The 16,689-nt window shown below is 38.7% G+C and overlaps 1 protein-coding gene across 1 annotated transcript; it reads left to right on the top strand.

The window, feature by feature from the left end:
- The first annotated feature begins 2,481 nt into the window (after positions 1 to 2,481).
- LOC119646447 (N(G),N(G)-dimethylarginine dimethylaminohydrolase 1) lies at positions 2,482 to 15,848 on the top strand. Its single transcript, XM_038046898.1, has 6 exons — positions 2,482 to 2,738; positions 2,833 to 2,910; positions 3,006 to 3,253; positions 3,316 to 3,413; positions 14,975 to 15,199; positions 15,281 to 15,848. The coding sequence occupies exons 1-6, from the start codon at positions 2,701 to 2,703 to the stop codon at positions 15,404 to 15,406; spliced, it is 813 nt and encodes a 270-aa protein (XP_037902826.1). The 5' UTR covers positions 2,482 to 2,700; the 3' UTR covers positions 15,407 to 15,848.
- The last annotated feature ends 841 nt before the right edge of the window (positions 15,849 to 16,689 follow it).

The following is a 16,689-nucleotide window of genomic DNA, read 5'->3' on the forward strand; positions in this document are numbered from 1 at the left end:
CCTATCTCTGTTGGTGTTCACGAAGGGAGTGCCCTCTCACCGCTCCTCTTTGTTCTTGTTATGGACACTGTCACATGTGGCATCCAACCACCAGTGCCCTATACACTACTTAATGCAGATCATGTTTTCCTAGGGTCTCACAGTAAAAATGATCTCAAGCAACTTGTCCAAAAGTGGAATAACCGCCTCATGCAATACAGTCTCAGATTGAATCTGAATAAAACTGAATATTTGACGATTGATCTTAATGAAACAAGCACTATCACTGTCAGTATGGTAGTCAATGGGAAACTACGTTATGAAATTGGATTGGAAATTGAAAGTGATCGACGTATCAACGAAAGCCTCAAATCTAACCTTGTCGCCCTCTATGGTTCGAGTGTTGGCCGACTATAAAAGACAATGAACGGAGTCTTGCGGTAAAGGAGATCAAAAAGTAACGATGAACTGGTCACGTAATGAGGATATCCGTAATCGATATGGGGTTGCACTGATCGTGCGAAAATTACGAGTGAGGCATCTTCGATAGTTATGGTCATGTAATTCGCGCTAACGAGAATTCACTTCTGAACATTGAAGTCGATAGAAAAAGACCAAAAAGCTGGTCGAAACAACGATGGCTAAATCCGCTGGATAGTGGTTTGGAAGCCTCGCGACTGCCTCCACATCAGGCCTTTGAAAACTTAAGATTACGCAACCAACCACTACAAGCCGACTAATTGTGAACAGGACAAAGGATAAAGAAAAAAAAGATTTGAGGTTCCGCATATTTGGACAAGTCTACAGAATAGAAAGAAATTTACCTTATCGCTATACATCTTAGGACTGACGAAAGGAAAATCATCGGTATGCGCGGGCAAAATAAATAAACCACACGAAAAAGCGAAAAACATTATTTCGAGGTTTTTTTTTGATTCGAGTTACCACAGAACACTGTGCCCCGAGTGAGAGAATCTTTTTTTTCGAGAAGTCTGCTTTGGTTATAAAAAGCATACATTGATTAACGCAAAACTGTTCCACACAAAACCTTAAAAATAGGCTTCCATAAAATTGCATTAAAATTTCAGAACAACCGTGTATTATCTTGTTCAAAAAAATAATGATGAAATTTGAAGATCTGCCATTAGCGCAATCAGAAATTCGTCTGAATGAACGCACTGGGTGATAGTATATTGGGCCAGTTGTGGTCTGAGTATTCTGAAATAGCGATCCTTTTCACTTTTTTCTTACTTAAATCATCTTCAATTACGCTACAATGATGCATCAGTAAAATTTGAACTTTCGGATCCCCAGCTCTCTTAAAAGTCAAATTGAACATGAAATTTCGGCGATTCACTATTTGGAAAGTTCAAACTTTAACTTCCCTGCAATGTGCCGTTCGTTTCGATACTAAAGAAAGATTTAAAAAGGCAAATTTTGCTTTCTTTTTTGGAATGAAGCAAAGTTTAAAATGCATGTGGTTTTTGAATAATCTCAAATATTGAATAGAATTAGAAAAATAATAACAGCGGCTTTTTTCTTCGCTTCTAATTTGTACTTTTCGCAGAAATACCGAGCATTTGGGGAAATCGTATTCCCTTCATCGACGCTGTTCAAAAAACGACACGAGTCTTACTAGCGAAGGCAAAAACACGACTGTTTTCATTTCTCCAACCATCCTTTAATGCTAGAAAAGGCGGATTAGACAAATTATTGAATAGAATGTGTTAATCCTTTACAATTACTCGAATTAAATTCTAACGGTGTGAACTTACAATGCATGTTTAGTATAAAGAGAAAAAACCCCTCTGCATCCTGTTGCGTAAGCGTTGAAGAACTACACATGCAGGTTCCATACCTAAAAAAGCAGTTCAGATTTTCATTTCAGGATATCGGTGACGACTATGAGTACAACAATTTTACCTTTCTTCGGTCGAAGCGGCATGAAATCTGTGATATCGGCCACTGTAAGATGCTGTCCTGCCGTTGATATCTATTTGCCCTAATCGTTCCTCAATTCCTAGATCCCATCAAGTTGCGGTGGATTGGAAATTCGTAAATAATAACGAATTGCGTGTCAAATTATTGCTTCCGCGATGAGCCTCCAATTCAATTGAAACCAAATATATCATCCCACGAATGAAATCAAGCGTTCTCTTCAAAGTGAAATTCAAGTATGAACGCAGGCGATTTAAAGCTATTATTAAACAGGGTGAATTTGTAATAATCCGAATAATCATCTCTCGATTAAATAAGAAGAAATAAGAAACTGAGCAAAACAATCTAAACCGGCAAATGTGCTGAGCCCTTACAATTAACTTCTGTTCACGACTTGCATCCGGCAATTGTTTTCCTCTTTCCAAGCAACTAGAATCCTAAGCCTACTCAGATTCAAATTCCGGGGACGCAAAATGAGTCTTGGCTAAGCGCAATTCCGTCCCATTTGCCCGTAATCCCAGTCCAATCTGGCAACATGTCCCCTCCACTTTTGACAATTCGTTTTTGACATTCCGTGCGAAAGAAGCAAAAACGAAGTCGTTCCGCCACCGACTCTCGCAAATTGTACGTCGGTGCGTGCATCGCTACCCCGTTAGTCGTGTAATCGCTTCGCAGTGGGTGCAAATCACAATATCAACAGCAGCATCTTTCGCGCGCTGCGACTTTCATATGAGTTGCTGATAGTGAGCCTAAACCCTCGTCAACAAATCCCTCGGCAGCGAAATGTCCAATCAAAGATTAACGCACGCGATCGTTTGCAGGTGAGCGAGATTCGGTGCCTGTGCCATTCGAGTGCTGTGGAAATTTGCATAATAAATTAATTCAAATTCCTCTTGTTGCTCATCCCGAATTTAGAATTCCGGCTTCGATTAAATCGAAATGTGACCAAATTGACGTGGAGGAAGCAAAGCGGCAACATGAGAAGTTCGTGAGGTAACTTAACGTTCGATTTGGTGCACAATTCCTAATAAGACAGTTACGATGTTTTGTTGAAATACAAACAACTGTGTCTCATTGCATGCTATCAGCACCCTGCGGGAATTGGAGCTGGACGTGATTGAAATGCCGGCCGACGAGAGCCTGCCGGAGTGTGCTTTCGTCGAGGACACCGCAGTCGTCTGCAATGGGATCGCACTAATGGCGAAACCGCACGACAGCCTCCGCCAGAAGGAAGTGGAAATCATGAAGGCTGTGATCAAGAAAGAACTTGACATTCCAATAATCGAGGCGGACGACTCGAACGCCAAGCTCGAAGGTGGCGATGTGCTCTTCACAGGTCTGCCCATTAGGTTAATAACTGCATTCAGCAATTTGCAATAAACACTGCTCGCATTCCAGGCAGGGAGTTCTTTGTTGGCCTATCCAAGTGGACCAATGAGGCCGGTGCCCAGGCCGTAGCCTCCACTTTCCCCGAGTATCCATGTGTTCCAATTAAGGTAATTGAAAAGAATACGGTCATTATGCCATTATGTCATCGCAGACGTTAATTTATGCACAATGTTAAAGTGTTAAGGTCATAAAGATGGGTAGGGCGCCTACACATTTCGCCGGCCCGCACGTCGGTCCCATTAAGTTATCTGTGGCGTTCATTGTTTAATGAATTAAGTTATCACTGACTTGTCGCTAATTCGATCCTAAAGCACGTTTGTTGTTGCGGCTAATTTTAGACACGTTTTTGTTTATTTGATCATCCACATTAGCCAATTAAATTTTCAAAAGAGGTGAAGGTAACTGTCGTATCACAGCACCTATCAGAAGTTAAATAGTTGATAGTGTTGAAAAATGTTCTGTCTACTTCGCTTTTTCCTTAATTTACTGCTGCTGGATAAAACACAAAAGACCCAAGGTAAAAAGCAACATAAATCAAGACAAAGTCTGCCTTCAAATCACTTCACCTACTAAAGTATGCACGTACTAACGCTACGTGAATGCATATCTATGTCACCTATATCTAGAGGCTGAGTGTAGAAATAAATTTTCAGGAAAGCCCCTTTTAAGGTTTTTTTGTGAATCAAAACTATTACGATGAGAGTGCTGTCAACCCACCAAACTCCCCTAAAAGATTTGCCAGTCGTGAATATCGACTGCGCAAGATAATGTATGGAACCGGACGGCAGGTGCCGGATCTAAGCTGAATGCCTGCAGTTCGGCGAGATGAGTGATGGGATTCTTGGTTCTCAAATATTATCTCCCTGTCAGGGCACAAAGATTTTATCACGTTCATTGACCCAATAGTCAACCCCACCCGCGATAAACTACTCTAATAGAGGGGTGAAGTCTCTAGGAGGATTGATACCACCGAAAATGTCAATCCCAAAGGAGCTAAACTGCCAAACGGCCTAATAAGGGAAACCTAACGCGTACGGGATGGACAAGGAAGGATTAACTCTGAGCCGATTATGGCATCTATGCAACGAGTGGCCCCCGTCTTCGTTTCCTCTTCATGAGGCGCCAGATGACATGGTGGCCCTGCGGCGGCCCACCCCAATCTAGATGTTCGCCCACTGCCGCTTCCAGTATAATGGAGGGAACTCTAAATAAATGGGAAGGCTGACGCTTTCCTGGGGAAGTTAGAGCAAAAGCAACTCGATTCATAATTACTTTTATGTACTTAATAAGTCGGAAAACCGGAAGCTGGACGCTTCAGGTACGAAAGGTTTTGTGTATTTCTTAGTATGTAGCACGTATATGCATATATTATGTGCGAATATCCACTTTCGGGTCATATTGACATTCATAGTCTTCAATTTTCAAAGAAGCAACAACTTTGACGTATAATAACTTTGTTAGTAATAGTGCGATTTTCACCAAACTTGATGTGTCTGTGCTATACATTATAGCCTACACCATTGCAATTTCGTGGTGCTAGGATGAAGTTAAGGGGGGGGGGGGGGGGGGGGGGTTTTGACAAATGTCAAAACTAAGGCTTCGAAAGCACTAACCGAGACCTTTAATTTGATACCCCACATGACGATATTTGATGAAAAAAATTGTACACCCCCCTTTTGCATGTATGGGGACGTAAACAGTTCAACGTAAAAGGATGTAACTCACTGTATGTGTGAGCGTTCACAATTCCCTTTCTACCAAATTCGGTGTCAATCGCTATAACTGTCTCCGAGAAAAATGCGTGTGACGGACCCACAGACAGTAAACCGATTTTAAAAAGCGGGTAAAGCTAGTAAACGAGATCGGGCCGTGTTGCCAGTGTGACAAGTTTCCAACCATTCGATATTACAACTTTATAAATTGTCAATTGAAGAAGCCAAAGTCAAATTCAAAAATCCTGTTTACATGTTCCATCCAACACGTGATCGGTCTGGGTGAAGGAATTACCTTTTGATTAATTACATTCTATTATTTTGTTGTGTGTCCGGATAGCTGAGTGGTTCGAGCACAAGGCTGTTGTACGGAAGGTCGCGGTTCAAATCTCACTGGTGGCAGTGGAATTTGTATCGTGATTTGACGTCGGATACCAGTCGACTCAGTTGTGAATGAGTACCTGAGTCAAATCAGGCTAATAATCTCGGGCGAGCGCAATGCTGACCACATTGCCTCCTACAGTTTACTGTAGTGTACCGTTACGGTCTTGAATGAAGTGCTCTACCACACTTCAAGGCCCTGATTCAATATGGATTGTTGCGCCAACGATTGTTATTATTATTTTGTTGTGTGTACACATGTTGCCACAATTGCATGCAATTCGCCGCATCAATATCGAATGATACCATTACAATATAAAATCATCCTTTTGTCCTCAATCTTCACTCTGGTATATTTTTTTTAAACTTTCAGGATTTCCATCTATGTAATTACAAAATCTTTATGTCATAGTACTTTTTCATTTGTGTCTGCTTATGTCAGAAATATTCCTATTTAACATCTATATTTGTTGCCTATAACGTCGGTAACTCCACAATTTGATCCTTTCTTGACGCTATCAAGTAAATCTTACAAATAAGTCTGCTTCCTCTTCTTGTGTATAAAAATGAGTCCATCAAATTTCAATATTTTTGTTAACAATAATTAAGTTTGGAACTTTCATCATACAATCGTGATTATTATCATGACTTGGATTTCTTTTATTTGAATGTAAGAGGCTAATTAATTATTCTCTCTGAAAAGAGAGTAATTTTTTATTAGCATGGATCAGCATTCCGTTCACTTGATTTTTCTATTTTATCTTATTCCTCAAATACATCTTTAAAATTCGTTTTCATATCAGTAATCGATAATTCTTCATCTTCAATTATAAAAGGGAAAAGGACGTCAGCGTTTTGAAACTACCTTTGGTCTTTTTCTGTACGACTAATTTCCTGCTGCGGCAGCTGCAACTGGTGTTGGCGTGTGGTGTAAAAGGTTGCTGTTGTTCGCCCGTTTGTTGTGGTTGTTGCTGAATTTATGGCAGCGCTTGTTGTTGTGGCTGCTTCTTATTATTGTATAGAATTGTTTTGTTGCCCATCTCGATCACCATTCCGGGTCCGACTATTATGGCCGCCCCGGGAACCCCGATATCAGCCAGTGAGCACGACACCAAACAACACTCTACCGATTGAGCAGGGATTGTGGCCAGGCCTAACTCATGGCAAATCGAGCATAAACTCAAACAAAACAAGAACCTTTTTCCTCCGTTCGCACAATTCCTAGCGCCACTCACAAAAGGCGATATCAAGACGTGTTGTGTCTTCAACGAAAATTATATTCGCGAAAACGAGCAGTATAGAAAGGGAAAAGCTTGCCATTTGACCGTTGTCGTTTCAAAACACAAAGAAAAACTTGGTTTGCGAGCATGGGATCGCGTCGATACACACCGTTTTTATCCCAGGTGCTTAAGTTCAATTGAAAAAGGATAATTATGATTGGTGGGCAATTGGACTATGAATTTTTGGTAATTGTTTTTAGGGAATTGTTGGCGTAACCCAGCTAGTATCCATTGGGGCTACAATCCGCTTAAAATTGTATATGAAATCACTAAAGAACACATCGCACAAATATTTCCCAATTTGTATACACCAGCAGGCATGTTTACTCCCAGAACCAATCTCTTGAACTCCCCTGGTTTTCTATTCAGAACACTTCTCTCCCCCTAAACTTTCCGCCATCCTTTTCCACGCCATCAGGTGAAAGGGCTTGATTATTAATTTTCGAAACTGATCTTACTTTTTGTACTTCGCGAGATATAGGGGCTTAGCATATGTGCTCCAAAAGTATAACAGCCTTTGTTTTCAGAACTCACACAAACAAAAAATTAAAATGGTGTATCTATACGAAATCTAGGCGTCAAAATACAGTAGATGACCAAATTATTAGAGACACTTTTGACAGGATATATAATTAAATTAAATAAAATTCTAATATTTAGCCACGGCGTCTTTTGCTGGAATCATAAATAGTACTTTCTTCTTAGCATACTTTCAATAAATTTAATGCAGTTTATTTTTATTTCATCGCTTTTATGCTTAACCACAAAAAGGGTTTCTATCAACTGCACCTTATTTATTTTCTAAAAAAAAGATCTTTTCTTTTGTGACAATGAACAGGGGTCCTACACATTTGCTGCTAATCATTGACCAGACTGTAATGCTTGACCCTTTTTATAATGCAATCTTCTTTAAATTTTTCACCAAATCTTTCTCACATTAAATCTGATTTGTCAGTGGTGATTCTTCAGAGAAACAAACTTCGAAAATATTGTTGAGTTTGGATTCTATGGAACTGAGCCTATATGGAAGCGAAACGGTTAACTATTTTTCTTAAAAAGAAGTCTGGTTATTTTTTTCAAATCATCGGAATTGTTGATGTTCAAATGTTATTTACATCAGTTTGAGAACATTTTGTAGAGACAAAGAGTACCCAGATTCTTCGTTGAAGAAAACCTTACCGACATGTCTTCGTCTAAGATCTGAGGAGGCCGGGCAACTGTATATAAAGTGCAGGGCCGTCTCTTCCCCCTCCTATGGTTTCATATCCCATTTCTTAAAGGACAACAAAAATGCCGCTCTAGCGGCCCCGGGTTCCTTCACAAGGATTTTTGCATGCCGGTAAGGGTTCAAGTTACTCCTGGCAATCTCACCCTTCAGAGTAGACTTGATAGTGGATGACCGGATGGAAGCTGGTTCTGGCCCTACCATTGTGGATCCAGACGTTTGGCTAACCAGTCTATCAGTTTCCTCAGGACCAGTGATGTCATCAGGAATGTTTCGTCGGTCAAGTTTCAGCTGCAACTGGTGGCAACTCCACACCAACTTGCTTGATATATTGTTCTGATAGAGCTGCCGACTGGCGGAACAGATTCGAATGGTGCGACTCCGCCATTTTTGTCGCAAGCGCCTGGGAAACGGCCGTCATCTTTCCAAGGTGTCGGGTCAGTTCGGATTACCTGAGAACACCCCTGCGTACTATCCGTCCTCCATAACTGACCCGTCGGTGAAGATTATTATGTCTGTAATCCTGAAAGACTCGTCGCCATTTATCAATCGCTCTGCTCTTTTGGTGATTACGACACAGTATGTCTCTTCAAAGTCAAATCTGGAAACCATATGATCGCTCGGCATCAAAGCCACCGGATGTTTATCAAGGAATTTCTAGATCTAGATTTCTAGATAGGAGTCTATTTGTACTCCTAAATACTTCACTTTTTGTGCCAGCTGGATTTCCACCCTTACTAAGGTGGGTAGTGTGTAGCTGCCCCATCTGACCTTTCTAGTGAACATTACCAGTCTATTCTTCCTAGCGTTCGTCGTGAGTCCGTTACGGAGGAACCAACTGTGGATTACATGCAGAGTTTCATTCAAGCGATCACATACTGCGTCCGCAAACTTGCCGGTAATTATTAGATCGTCCGCAAACGCTTGTGCCAAGACCTTTGTGTCCTGCAGGAGCTATAGCAAAGTGTCCATTACCAGGAGCCATAACAGAGGAGAGAGCCAAACGTGTGATATCAAACCAATCTGTCTATTTGAGTTGTCAGTGTCAGTTATCAACATTTTTAGGGGATTTCCCCTTATTTGAGATGAGTGTGTACTTTTCGTCAACACGTAACTTTTGGAGGTGGATAAATAAATAATAAACAGAATTTCATTACAATTCTGCTATATTCATGTAATTTATATATAAACTGTTTGTGTTTTCGGCTGAAGCAGAAACGTTATTTTGTATAATAAATACAAACTGCGTTTTTGGTAGGACGCTTTAAGCATTCCTCGTAAGAAGGAAGATAGTGAGTCTTAAAACTGAAGTCAAACAACTTTATGGTGAGTTCTTTTGCCAATTGGTTAGAACGGTTCTTTTAAAAAAATAAGGATCATGAAACAAAATAACCACAAAAAAGCAACAAAAACTACTGATCGTCGTATTATTTCACTCATTAAAAAATACCTTTTCATGTTTTCGAGAAGTATTGCTGTCATAGTAAATGATGTGGCATCTTCTAGAACGGTTCGGATGCGAACACAGGCAGGAAATCTATCCGGAAGAAGAGCCAAGAGATTACCTTTGCTACGCCCACACCATTTGAGGACTAGGTAAAAGTTTAAAATTAAAAAAATTGATGCTAGGCTCATAGAAAAAGGCATCAAAACACAGTAGAGGGAGCACTAGGTCCATGTCGGATTTCGTTGGTATGGCGTTGGTCTATTATATCTCACTCTCGATACCATGACGTCATTAATTTCTAAAGACATTGTCATGGTACCCTATGTATGTGAAAATATTCCTTTGATTTGGATGGATTTGCAACAAAATATCGACCCAAGCACACTTTCATGTCTTTGAAAAATTGGCTGAAGTATTGCAGGTCCGCTTAAATTCCACAGAATACAAGTGATTGAGTGAGTAAGTCAATTACCGGCCCTAATTCCAATTGAAAGCTTGTTTGGTGTTTTAAAAAGAAGCTTTTGTATAAACATTTTTCGAATAAGAACGATTTTTGAAACTTCGTTCAGGAAGAATGGAAAAATACTATGCGCTGTTCCTCATCGATTTCAAACAAGTTTTCGATACCATGAATAGGAAGTGTATCTGGAGCGCTCTACGCAGAAGTGACATTCCGGAGAAATTAATAGCTATTATCACAGCAACATATGATGGCGCAAAATGTTACCTTCTGCATCGAGGTAAAATCTCCGGATTTTGAGGTGCAAAGCGATATTATTTCTTCTTGTTATGGGTGACGTTCTTCATGTTGGTTTGTTCGAAGGACGGGGAGGAATTCAATGGACTGTGACATCTTTCCTCAAACACCTCGAATACGCTGAGGACAGCTGGCTGTTCTCTCATGTGGTCATGGACCTTGGATATATAATGCTCTGGATTTGCAAAGAGATTAATTTGTGTATCTAGGAAGCGTACACTGCACCATACGGTGCAAGTGTGCATTTCAGGTAACCGCGAATGATGGTGCGTAGAAATTTGTTTATTACTTATTTTTTACTTTCTCTAAAATCAAAAAATAGAAGATCAATTTTGCCATGCAATATTTATACAGGGTGTTTCAAATCTGCCAGACAAACTGGGTGCCAGGCGATTGTTCTTCAAGTCTAAGCAATAAATATTTAGTAGATATTTTTCGATTTCTTTTGGCTACCACATTTTATTTCCAAAAAACATCTGCTTTTACATCACTAAAATCATATTAATAAAAAGGGCTATAACAGCCACAGCATTGAAATAAACGTTAAATCGTCGCTAGAGCTTCACTTTAAAATACAAACAATTAGGAAACCGGAAGCTTGGCGCTTCAGGTATGAAAGTATTTGTTAATTTTTGTGTATAATATTTTGGGTACACAATGGTTTTATTTATACATACATACATATATCCATCAATATAGCCGACTTTCATTTCGATGTGGTATTGACATTTTATCTCTTAGAAAATAGTAATTTGAAGGAAAAAACTTTGACCTATTATAATTTTTGTCAACAATAGTATGATTTGCACCAAACTTCCCAGCATGATGCGTCATATTAAAACCTACATTTTACCAGAATGAATTTCAGATTTTTCAGTTAAATAGTTCTGAGAAGGGTCCTTAAGGGAGTCATCCCGTGTGCCGGATCCGCGGAATCGATTTTTTTTTTTTTGACATCAATTATATCTAGATATAGTGTAGAATATATGGGCAAAGTGATTTTTTGATATTGGAAGTCATTCGGAAATTAGAGTGCTAAACACGTAATAAGTCGCATGCCAGATTTATGCCCATCGCCGTTATGAAGCGCGTATTTATCGGTCCGAGTGACGTTCGAATGACTTCACTAAAAGGAGAAAAATTGAAGTCAAGGCTTTACATGTGTTGCTTCAAGGAACCTAAGGTTTATGGACTACATATAACAGATTAATGATCAGTTAAGATATTATGGCTAAAAATCGCATTCTACTTTTTAAATGCGTTTTTCTTGAAACCGCATATTGAAAATCGGCTGCCACCATAGCCCAAAATCTATCCAACCAAATTTTTTGAAATTTTCAGAACTTATTCAGAACATATTTATACGGTCCGCGAACTAGGATAATTGCGATTCATTCAGTAGTTTTTTTTTCATTCATTAAAGAAGCCTTAAAAAACACCAAAATTCACAAAAAAAATTTTAACGAGGCACCAAAAATTGACCTTTTAATATTTTTCAATAATCCTAGTTTGCGGACTGTAGTTAAGTCTTGACGTTAAAATGCCGTTTACTTTTTTTCTTTAAGATGATCGTAGCGCCCTCTAGCGTGGCAGCAGGAAAACACCTTTTTTTGGAGATGGGTGTATAAATTGCTGTTTATTTCAATAATCAACTATGCGATCGGGCTGGAAAAATTACTATGCACGCTCAAGATATCAATAAATCTATGGTGAAACATTCATATTTGTATCTTTATCCAGTTCTTCACAAAAAATTTCTAAAAAGAGCGAAAAAAACGGCCTTCACACGGGATAACCCCCTTAAAGCAATTGACTCCTTCCGACCCTCGCACTCCTCTCCTTTGTAACTAATGTCAAAACTAACATTTTCTTCGAAAAGTACTAATCTACATTTGGTGAATTTTACGTGAGCGCTATTAAGTTCAAATTGGAATAGTATAATTCACATTCCGTTTGAAAGCGATGCGCGTTTTATATAAAACCTTAAAAAATGGAACTGATCTGGATGTATCTAGGCCGTTAAGCGAGGTATGGGTGTAACTAGTTCAACTTTGATCGACTTATGTCGGGACTTCTTTGTGGTTTTTAAGTTGGATATAATTCGCACCCATGGCGTATTTGTGAATTAATATAAACAAGTCGGGAAACCGGAAGCTTGACGCTTCAGGTATAAAAGGTTTTGTGTTTCCCTATGTAAGGAGCATAACGTAGTTCTCCATTGGCTTATAGCATTGACCCGAGATATTAAAATCGTTCAGTTCTGGGCAGGTTACTGCCATTGCCAGAACTGAGCGATTTAAGTATCTCGAAGGGCAGGTTACTGCCATTGCCAGAACTCAGCAATTTAAAAATCTCGAGTGAACGCTATCAGCCAATGGAGAACTGCGTAATGAAATTGTTTCACCCATTAATGCAACCTGGCATTCCCCAACTAGTGTTCTTTGTGATCGACGTATCAGCGCACGCGAAATTTACTGCAATGTCGTCCGTCTGCCACTCTCTATAGCTCTGAGTGTTGGCCGACTATAAAGGATAATGAACGGCGTCTTGCGGTAATGGGGACGAAGATGTTGCATTGCACTGGTGGCGTGACACGTTTTGATTACGTCTGAAATGAGAATATCCGCGATCGATATGGGTTTGCATCGATCGTGGAAAAACTGCAAGAGAGGCGTTTTCGATGGTGTGGTCACGTAATTCATGCTAACGAGAATTCAACAACCAGTATTGATCAGAACATCGAAAGCAATGGTAAGCAACCAAAAAGCCGGCAAAAACAATGGGGGCTTGATACGCTGGATGGGGATTTAAAGGTCTCGCGATTACATCCTGATCAGGCATTTGATAAAATAAAATGACGAAACCAATCATCACGAGCCGACCCCGCTTGTGAACTGAAGGCTGAAGAAAAAGAAAATGATGTGAGGAGCGGCAAGTGCATGACAGCTCCGTGTAATATAGCTAAAAATTCCATTGCCCTCTATTTTCTAGAAAACGATTTAAATAAATCATTTGATGGAAAGCCCTGTGTTGATAATAGTCAACCTCATTCGCTTCACGCTCTCAGTTTAATATTATTAGAGAATGAAAACAATTTAACCAACATCAAATATAAAAAAGGGCTAGGGAGAATTAGATTCTTCTTGAATGGAATTTTAATATTTCACTGGAATTTAAATTATTCTCCTTAATTATGACGTCAGCATCTTATTTGTATAGCTTAGAATGTTGCTAATTAGCACGAAATTGATAAGTTTGAACTGCTATCACTTTCCCACTAATAGTTGGATTTTCATGAAACCTGGCATGTGTATGCACAAAGCTGTCCTCAATGTCGGTGCAAAATTTAGTACACTTAGGATGAACTTAAGGGGAGTTTTTTAGTCTATTTCTAAAAGTTGATAATATACTATTAGTAAATTTTTTGAGCAGATATCGGAATGGGACGTCTCTCGAAGATTAGATTTCACATAAGTGTTTTACAGAAAACCTTAAAAAAGGCTGCAGATAAATAGATTCTTCACAAATGTGACTTTAATATTCCACGCGAATGTCAATTATTCCGGGTAATTATGACGTCAGCATCTGATTTGCATGGCTTTGGAAGCAGTAAACTCGCGCGAAATTGCTAAGTTTGAACTGCTATAACTTTGGCGTTAATTGCCTGATTTCCATGAAATTTAGCACATATATACGAAATATTGTCCCCTATGCTGGTAAAAAATTCGGAAGTCCTAGGATGAATTTAAGGGGGGTTTTCCAGTAAATTTCCAAAAAGTAGTAATATACTATTAGTAAGTTTATTTGAGCAGATATGGGAATGGGACATATTTTGAGGCCTAGATTTCATCCAGGCGCACCACCCTGATTTTTTTCGGATTTTTAGGTTGGGTAGTTTCCGAAAATGAGTCCTATCTCACTTCAAGTGCGTACATTTTGACTCCTTACGCACTTTGCAATTTATGCCAAAACTAATGTCAGTCTCGGAAAGTAAAAATCGAGACCTTTCATTTGATACACAACTATATCCGGTGAAAAAAAATTTTGAATCCCCCCTTTGCATGTATGGGGAGCCCCCTTTAAACTCCACCTAAATTTATGCCACTCGCTGTATGCGGGGGTTTTCATAGTTCCCATTCGTCCACCAAATTTCGTTCGGATTGGTTTAGCCGTTTTGGAGAAAAATGCGTGTGACAGACAAACAGACAGACATTGAATCGATTTTAATAAGGTTTTGTTTTACACAAAAAGCAAACAACACCTTTCAACCACTTCGGTCTCTATGCTCCCACTACCGAGGTGAGGTAGTGTCTGATGAATGATGAATATTTTGAATTTATAGCTATATATTAATGGAAGAATAAATTCTGGAATATGAGAAGCTGCGTTAAGGGCCTTATGAATTATGAAAACGAATTTACTCTTCAGCAAAGATAATGTCCATTCACATTTTATGACAATCTGACGACTGGGTTTAGTTGAAGGTTTTTGTTTTTATTCAATTGCTTCTCCCAGAAAAGCATACCAAGTTACTGTTTTCAAAATTTTTTCTTTAATTTTATTTCTTTTCATTTTTCTGTTTATTAAAACTATCCTGTCTTGTCCAGTTAATAATTTGTTGCGAACTACACCACGCTCCTCACACCTTTTGTAAACGAAGTGTTAACAATTCGGAAATTGACAAAGAGACTAAATTTCTTTTCTTTCGATTCAGTTAGTTCAGTAGTGTCTTCACTTGATTACTTAAAGGATTATAAACGGAAGCAACTGAAATCAAAGCATCCCATTAATTGTGTCTTTAGTTTAAAACTTGCAAATATTCGCTAAGTGCGAGCTGTCTCTAAACATTAATATTTTTCTCTGAAGGTAACTGGTGATAAACATCTGAAGTATTATGTGTCAGTGGCTGGCCCAGAATTACTCTGCGTAAGCAAATCGAAAGATTCGCAGGAGGTATTAAAACGTATTGAACGAGAGGCAAGTTTCGCTTACCAGACTATCACCTTATCGGAGGAGGAGGCATCTAACATTCTTTACATAAACGGGTCATTGGTCAGCCGTTCAGAGGAAGAAATTCCAGTATCAGATCAGGTAATTATTTTTGATCGAACTTGCGTTAGTTGTGTCTTTTAAGTTTATATTAAAACAAACAATTGACTGTTTCTTCCACAGATCCTGAAAGAAAAAATTGACATACCACGAAAGAGCCTAAACATCTCTGAATTGGGCAAAATGAGTACAGGCATTACGTCCTGCTGCATTTTGCTCAGACGTTCGCGATATTTCCGAGGTGTCTAACTTTGAACTTGAGTCGCTTCCAAAAAAATTTGCTCCAATGAATGTGTTCTCGAATGCTATAATGATGTAATAATTGTCTTCGCACAAAAGGAGAAAAGCAACGCAAGTCTCTCTTTCTCTCTACTATTTTACCTGCAATACATACATATTTACATGAAAATGAAAAGTTTATATACATATAAGAACAACTTGTGCTGTTGACAACGCATAAAGAGATTGTTTTTTTGCTCTTTAAGAAAACCATTATATATCTGCATTTTAAGCAAAGGAGTAAAGTTGTAGTAACGGAGTAAAGTAAAATATATTGCATTTTTAGACTAGTACAATTGATGATGATGAAGATGATATTATTGCAATCATGCTATCGTGTCGTTTATATAAATTATATGTGAATGTCATAGTTGTCCAATATTATATCCTTTAATATAATTATTATTTTTGGTACATTATTTTGTTTAGTTGCTGTTTGAAACGAAGTAGTAAAATGCATATTACTTCAGGATGACCTAATTATACTATTATTATTAAAACTATATTATATTTATGAAATAATAGCAAAGTGAACATTCTCATTTTTACAAAAATAAAAAGAATAATATAAACGTTCCATTATTTGAAAGCTTTAAAATTGCGTTTTCCTCACACATTTTTGTAGAAAAATTGCAATGATAAAAATATCCAAAACAACCTACAATGGAAAGTGGGAAGGTTACAATGCGGAGCTTCAGAAACCGATGATTTTTGCAATTTTTGGAATTGGGTAAGCGGGTTCATGGACGTCGATATTCAAAGGCCGTAAGGAATAAGTAGTGGGCATTTTGGCTAATGTGGCATCTAGTATTACCAAAAATCACTGGAAAAGTGAAACTTTTATTTCAAAATCCGGAAGAATAAATGAATCAAAGTTTTAAAGTGTATTTTACCAACGTTGGTTTCCTCTGTACATTTTTATTTTTCAGAATTGGCAGTGCGAGGTAAAATGTTTTGTTGGCAAGCATGGTTCCATGGCCAGCTTCCTTCGCTACTTGGTCGGGTTTCACCAGGGCCTCCTTCGCGCTCTCAATACCATACCATTTAGATCCACGGGCATCTGTTGGATTATGTACTCCAGAGCGATGTTAAGTAATGTTGGGGCCAGCCCATCGCCTTGCTTGAATCCAGAGTCGGCGTCAAAAATCTCGTTAGTTGGTTTGGTGATCATATGAGCGCCAAACTAACTCATTCTGGTGAGTGTAACCAGTTTCACTGAAATTTCAAATTCGAATAATATGTTGTACAGTACT

This window comes from Hermetia illucens, chromosome 1 (genome assembly GCF_905115235.1).
Source record: "Hermetia illucens chromosome 1, iHerIll2.2.curated.20191125, whole genome shotgun sequence".
Lineage (NCBI taxonomy): Eukaryota > Metazoa > Arthropoda > Insecta > Diptera > Stratiomyidae > Hermetia > Hermetia illucens.

What these genes read in the sequence shown, in the direction of transcription:
- LOC119646447 (XM_038046898.1), top strand. Translation starts at nt 2,701, where the DNA reads ATGTCCAATCAAAGATTAACGCACGCGATCGTTTGCAG. An exon ending in ATCCATGTGTTCCAATTAAG is followed by an intron (nt 3,414 to 14,974) that starts GTAATTGAAAAG and finishes TTTTCTCTGAAG; the next exon opens with GTAACTGGTGATAAACATCT. An exon ending in AAATTCCAGTATCAGATCAG is followed by an intron (nt 15,200 to 15,280) that starts GTAATTATTTTT and finishes TTTCTTCCACAG; the next exon opens with ATCCTGAAAGAAAAAATTGA.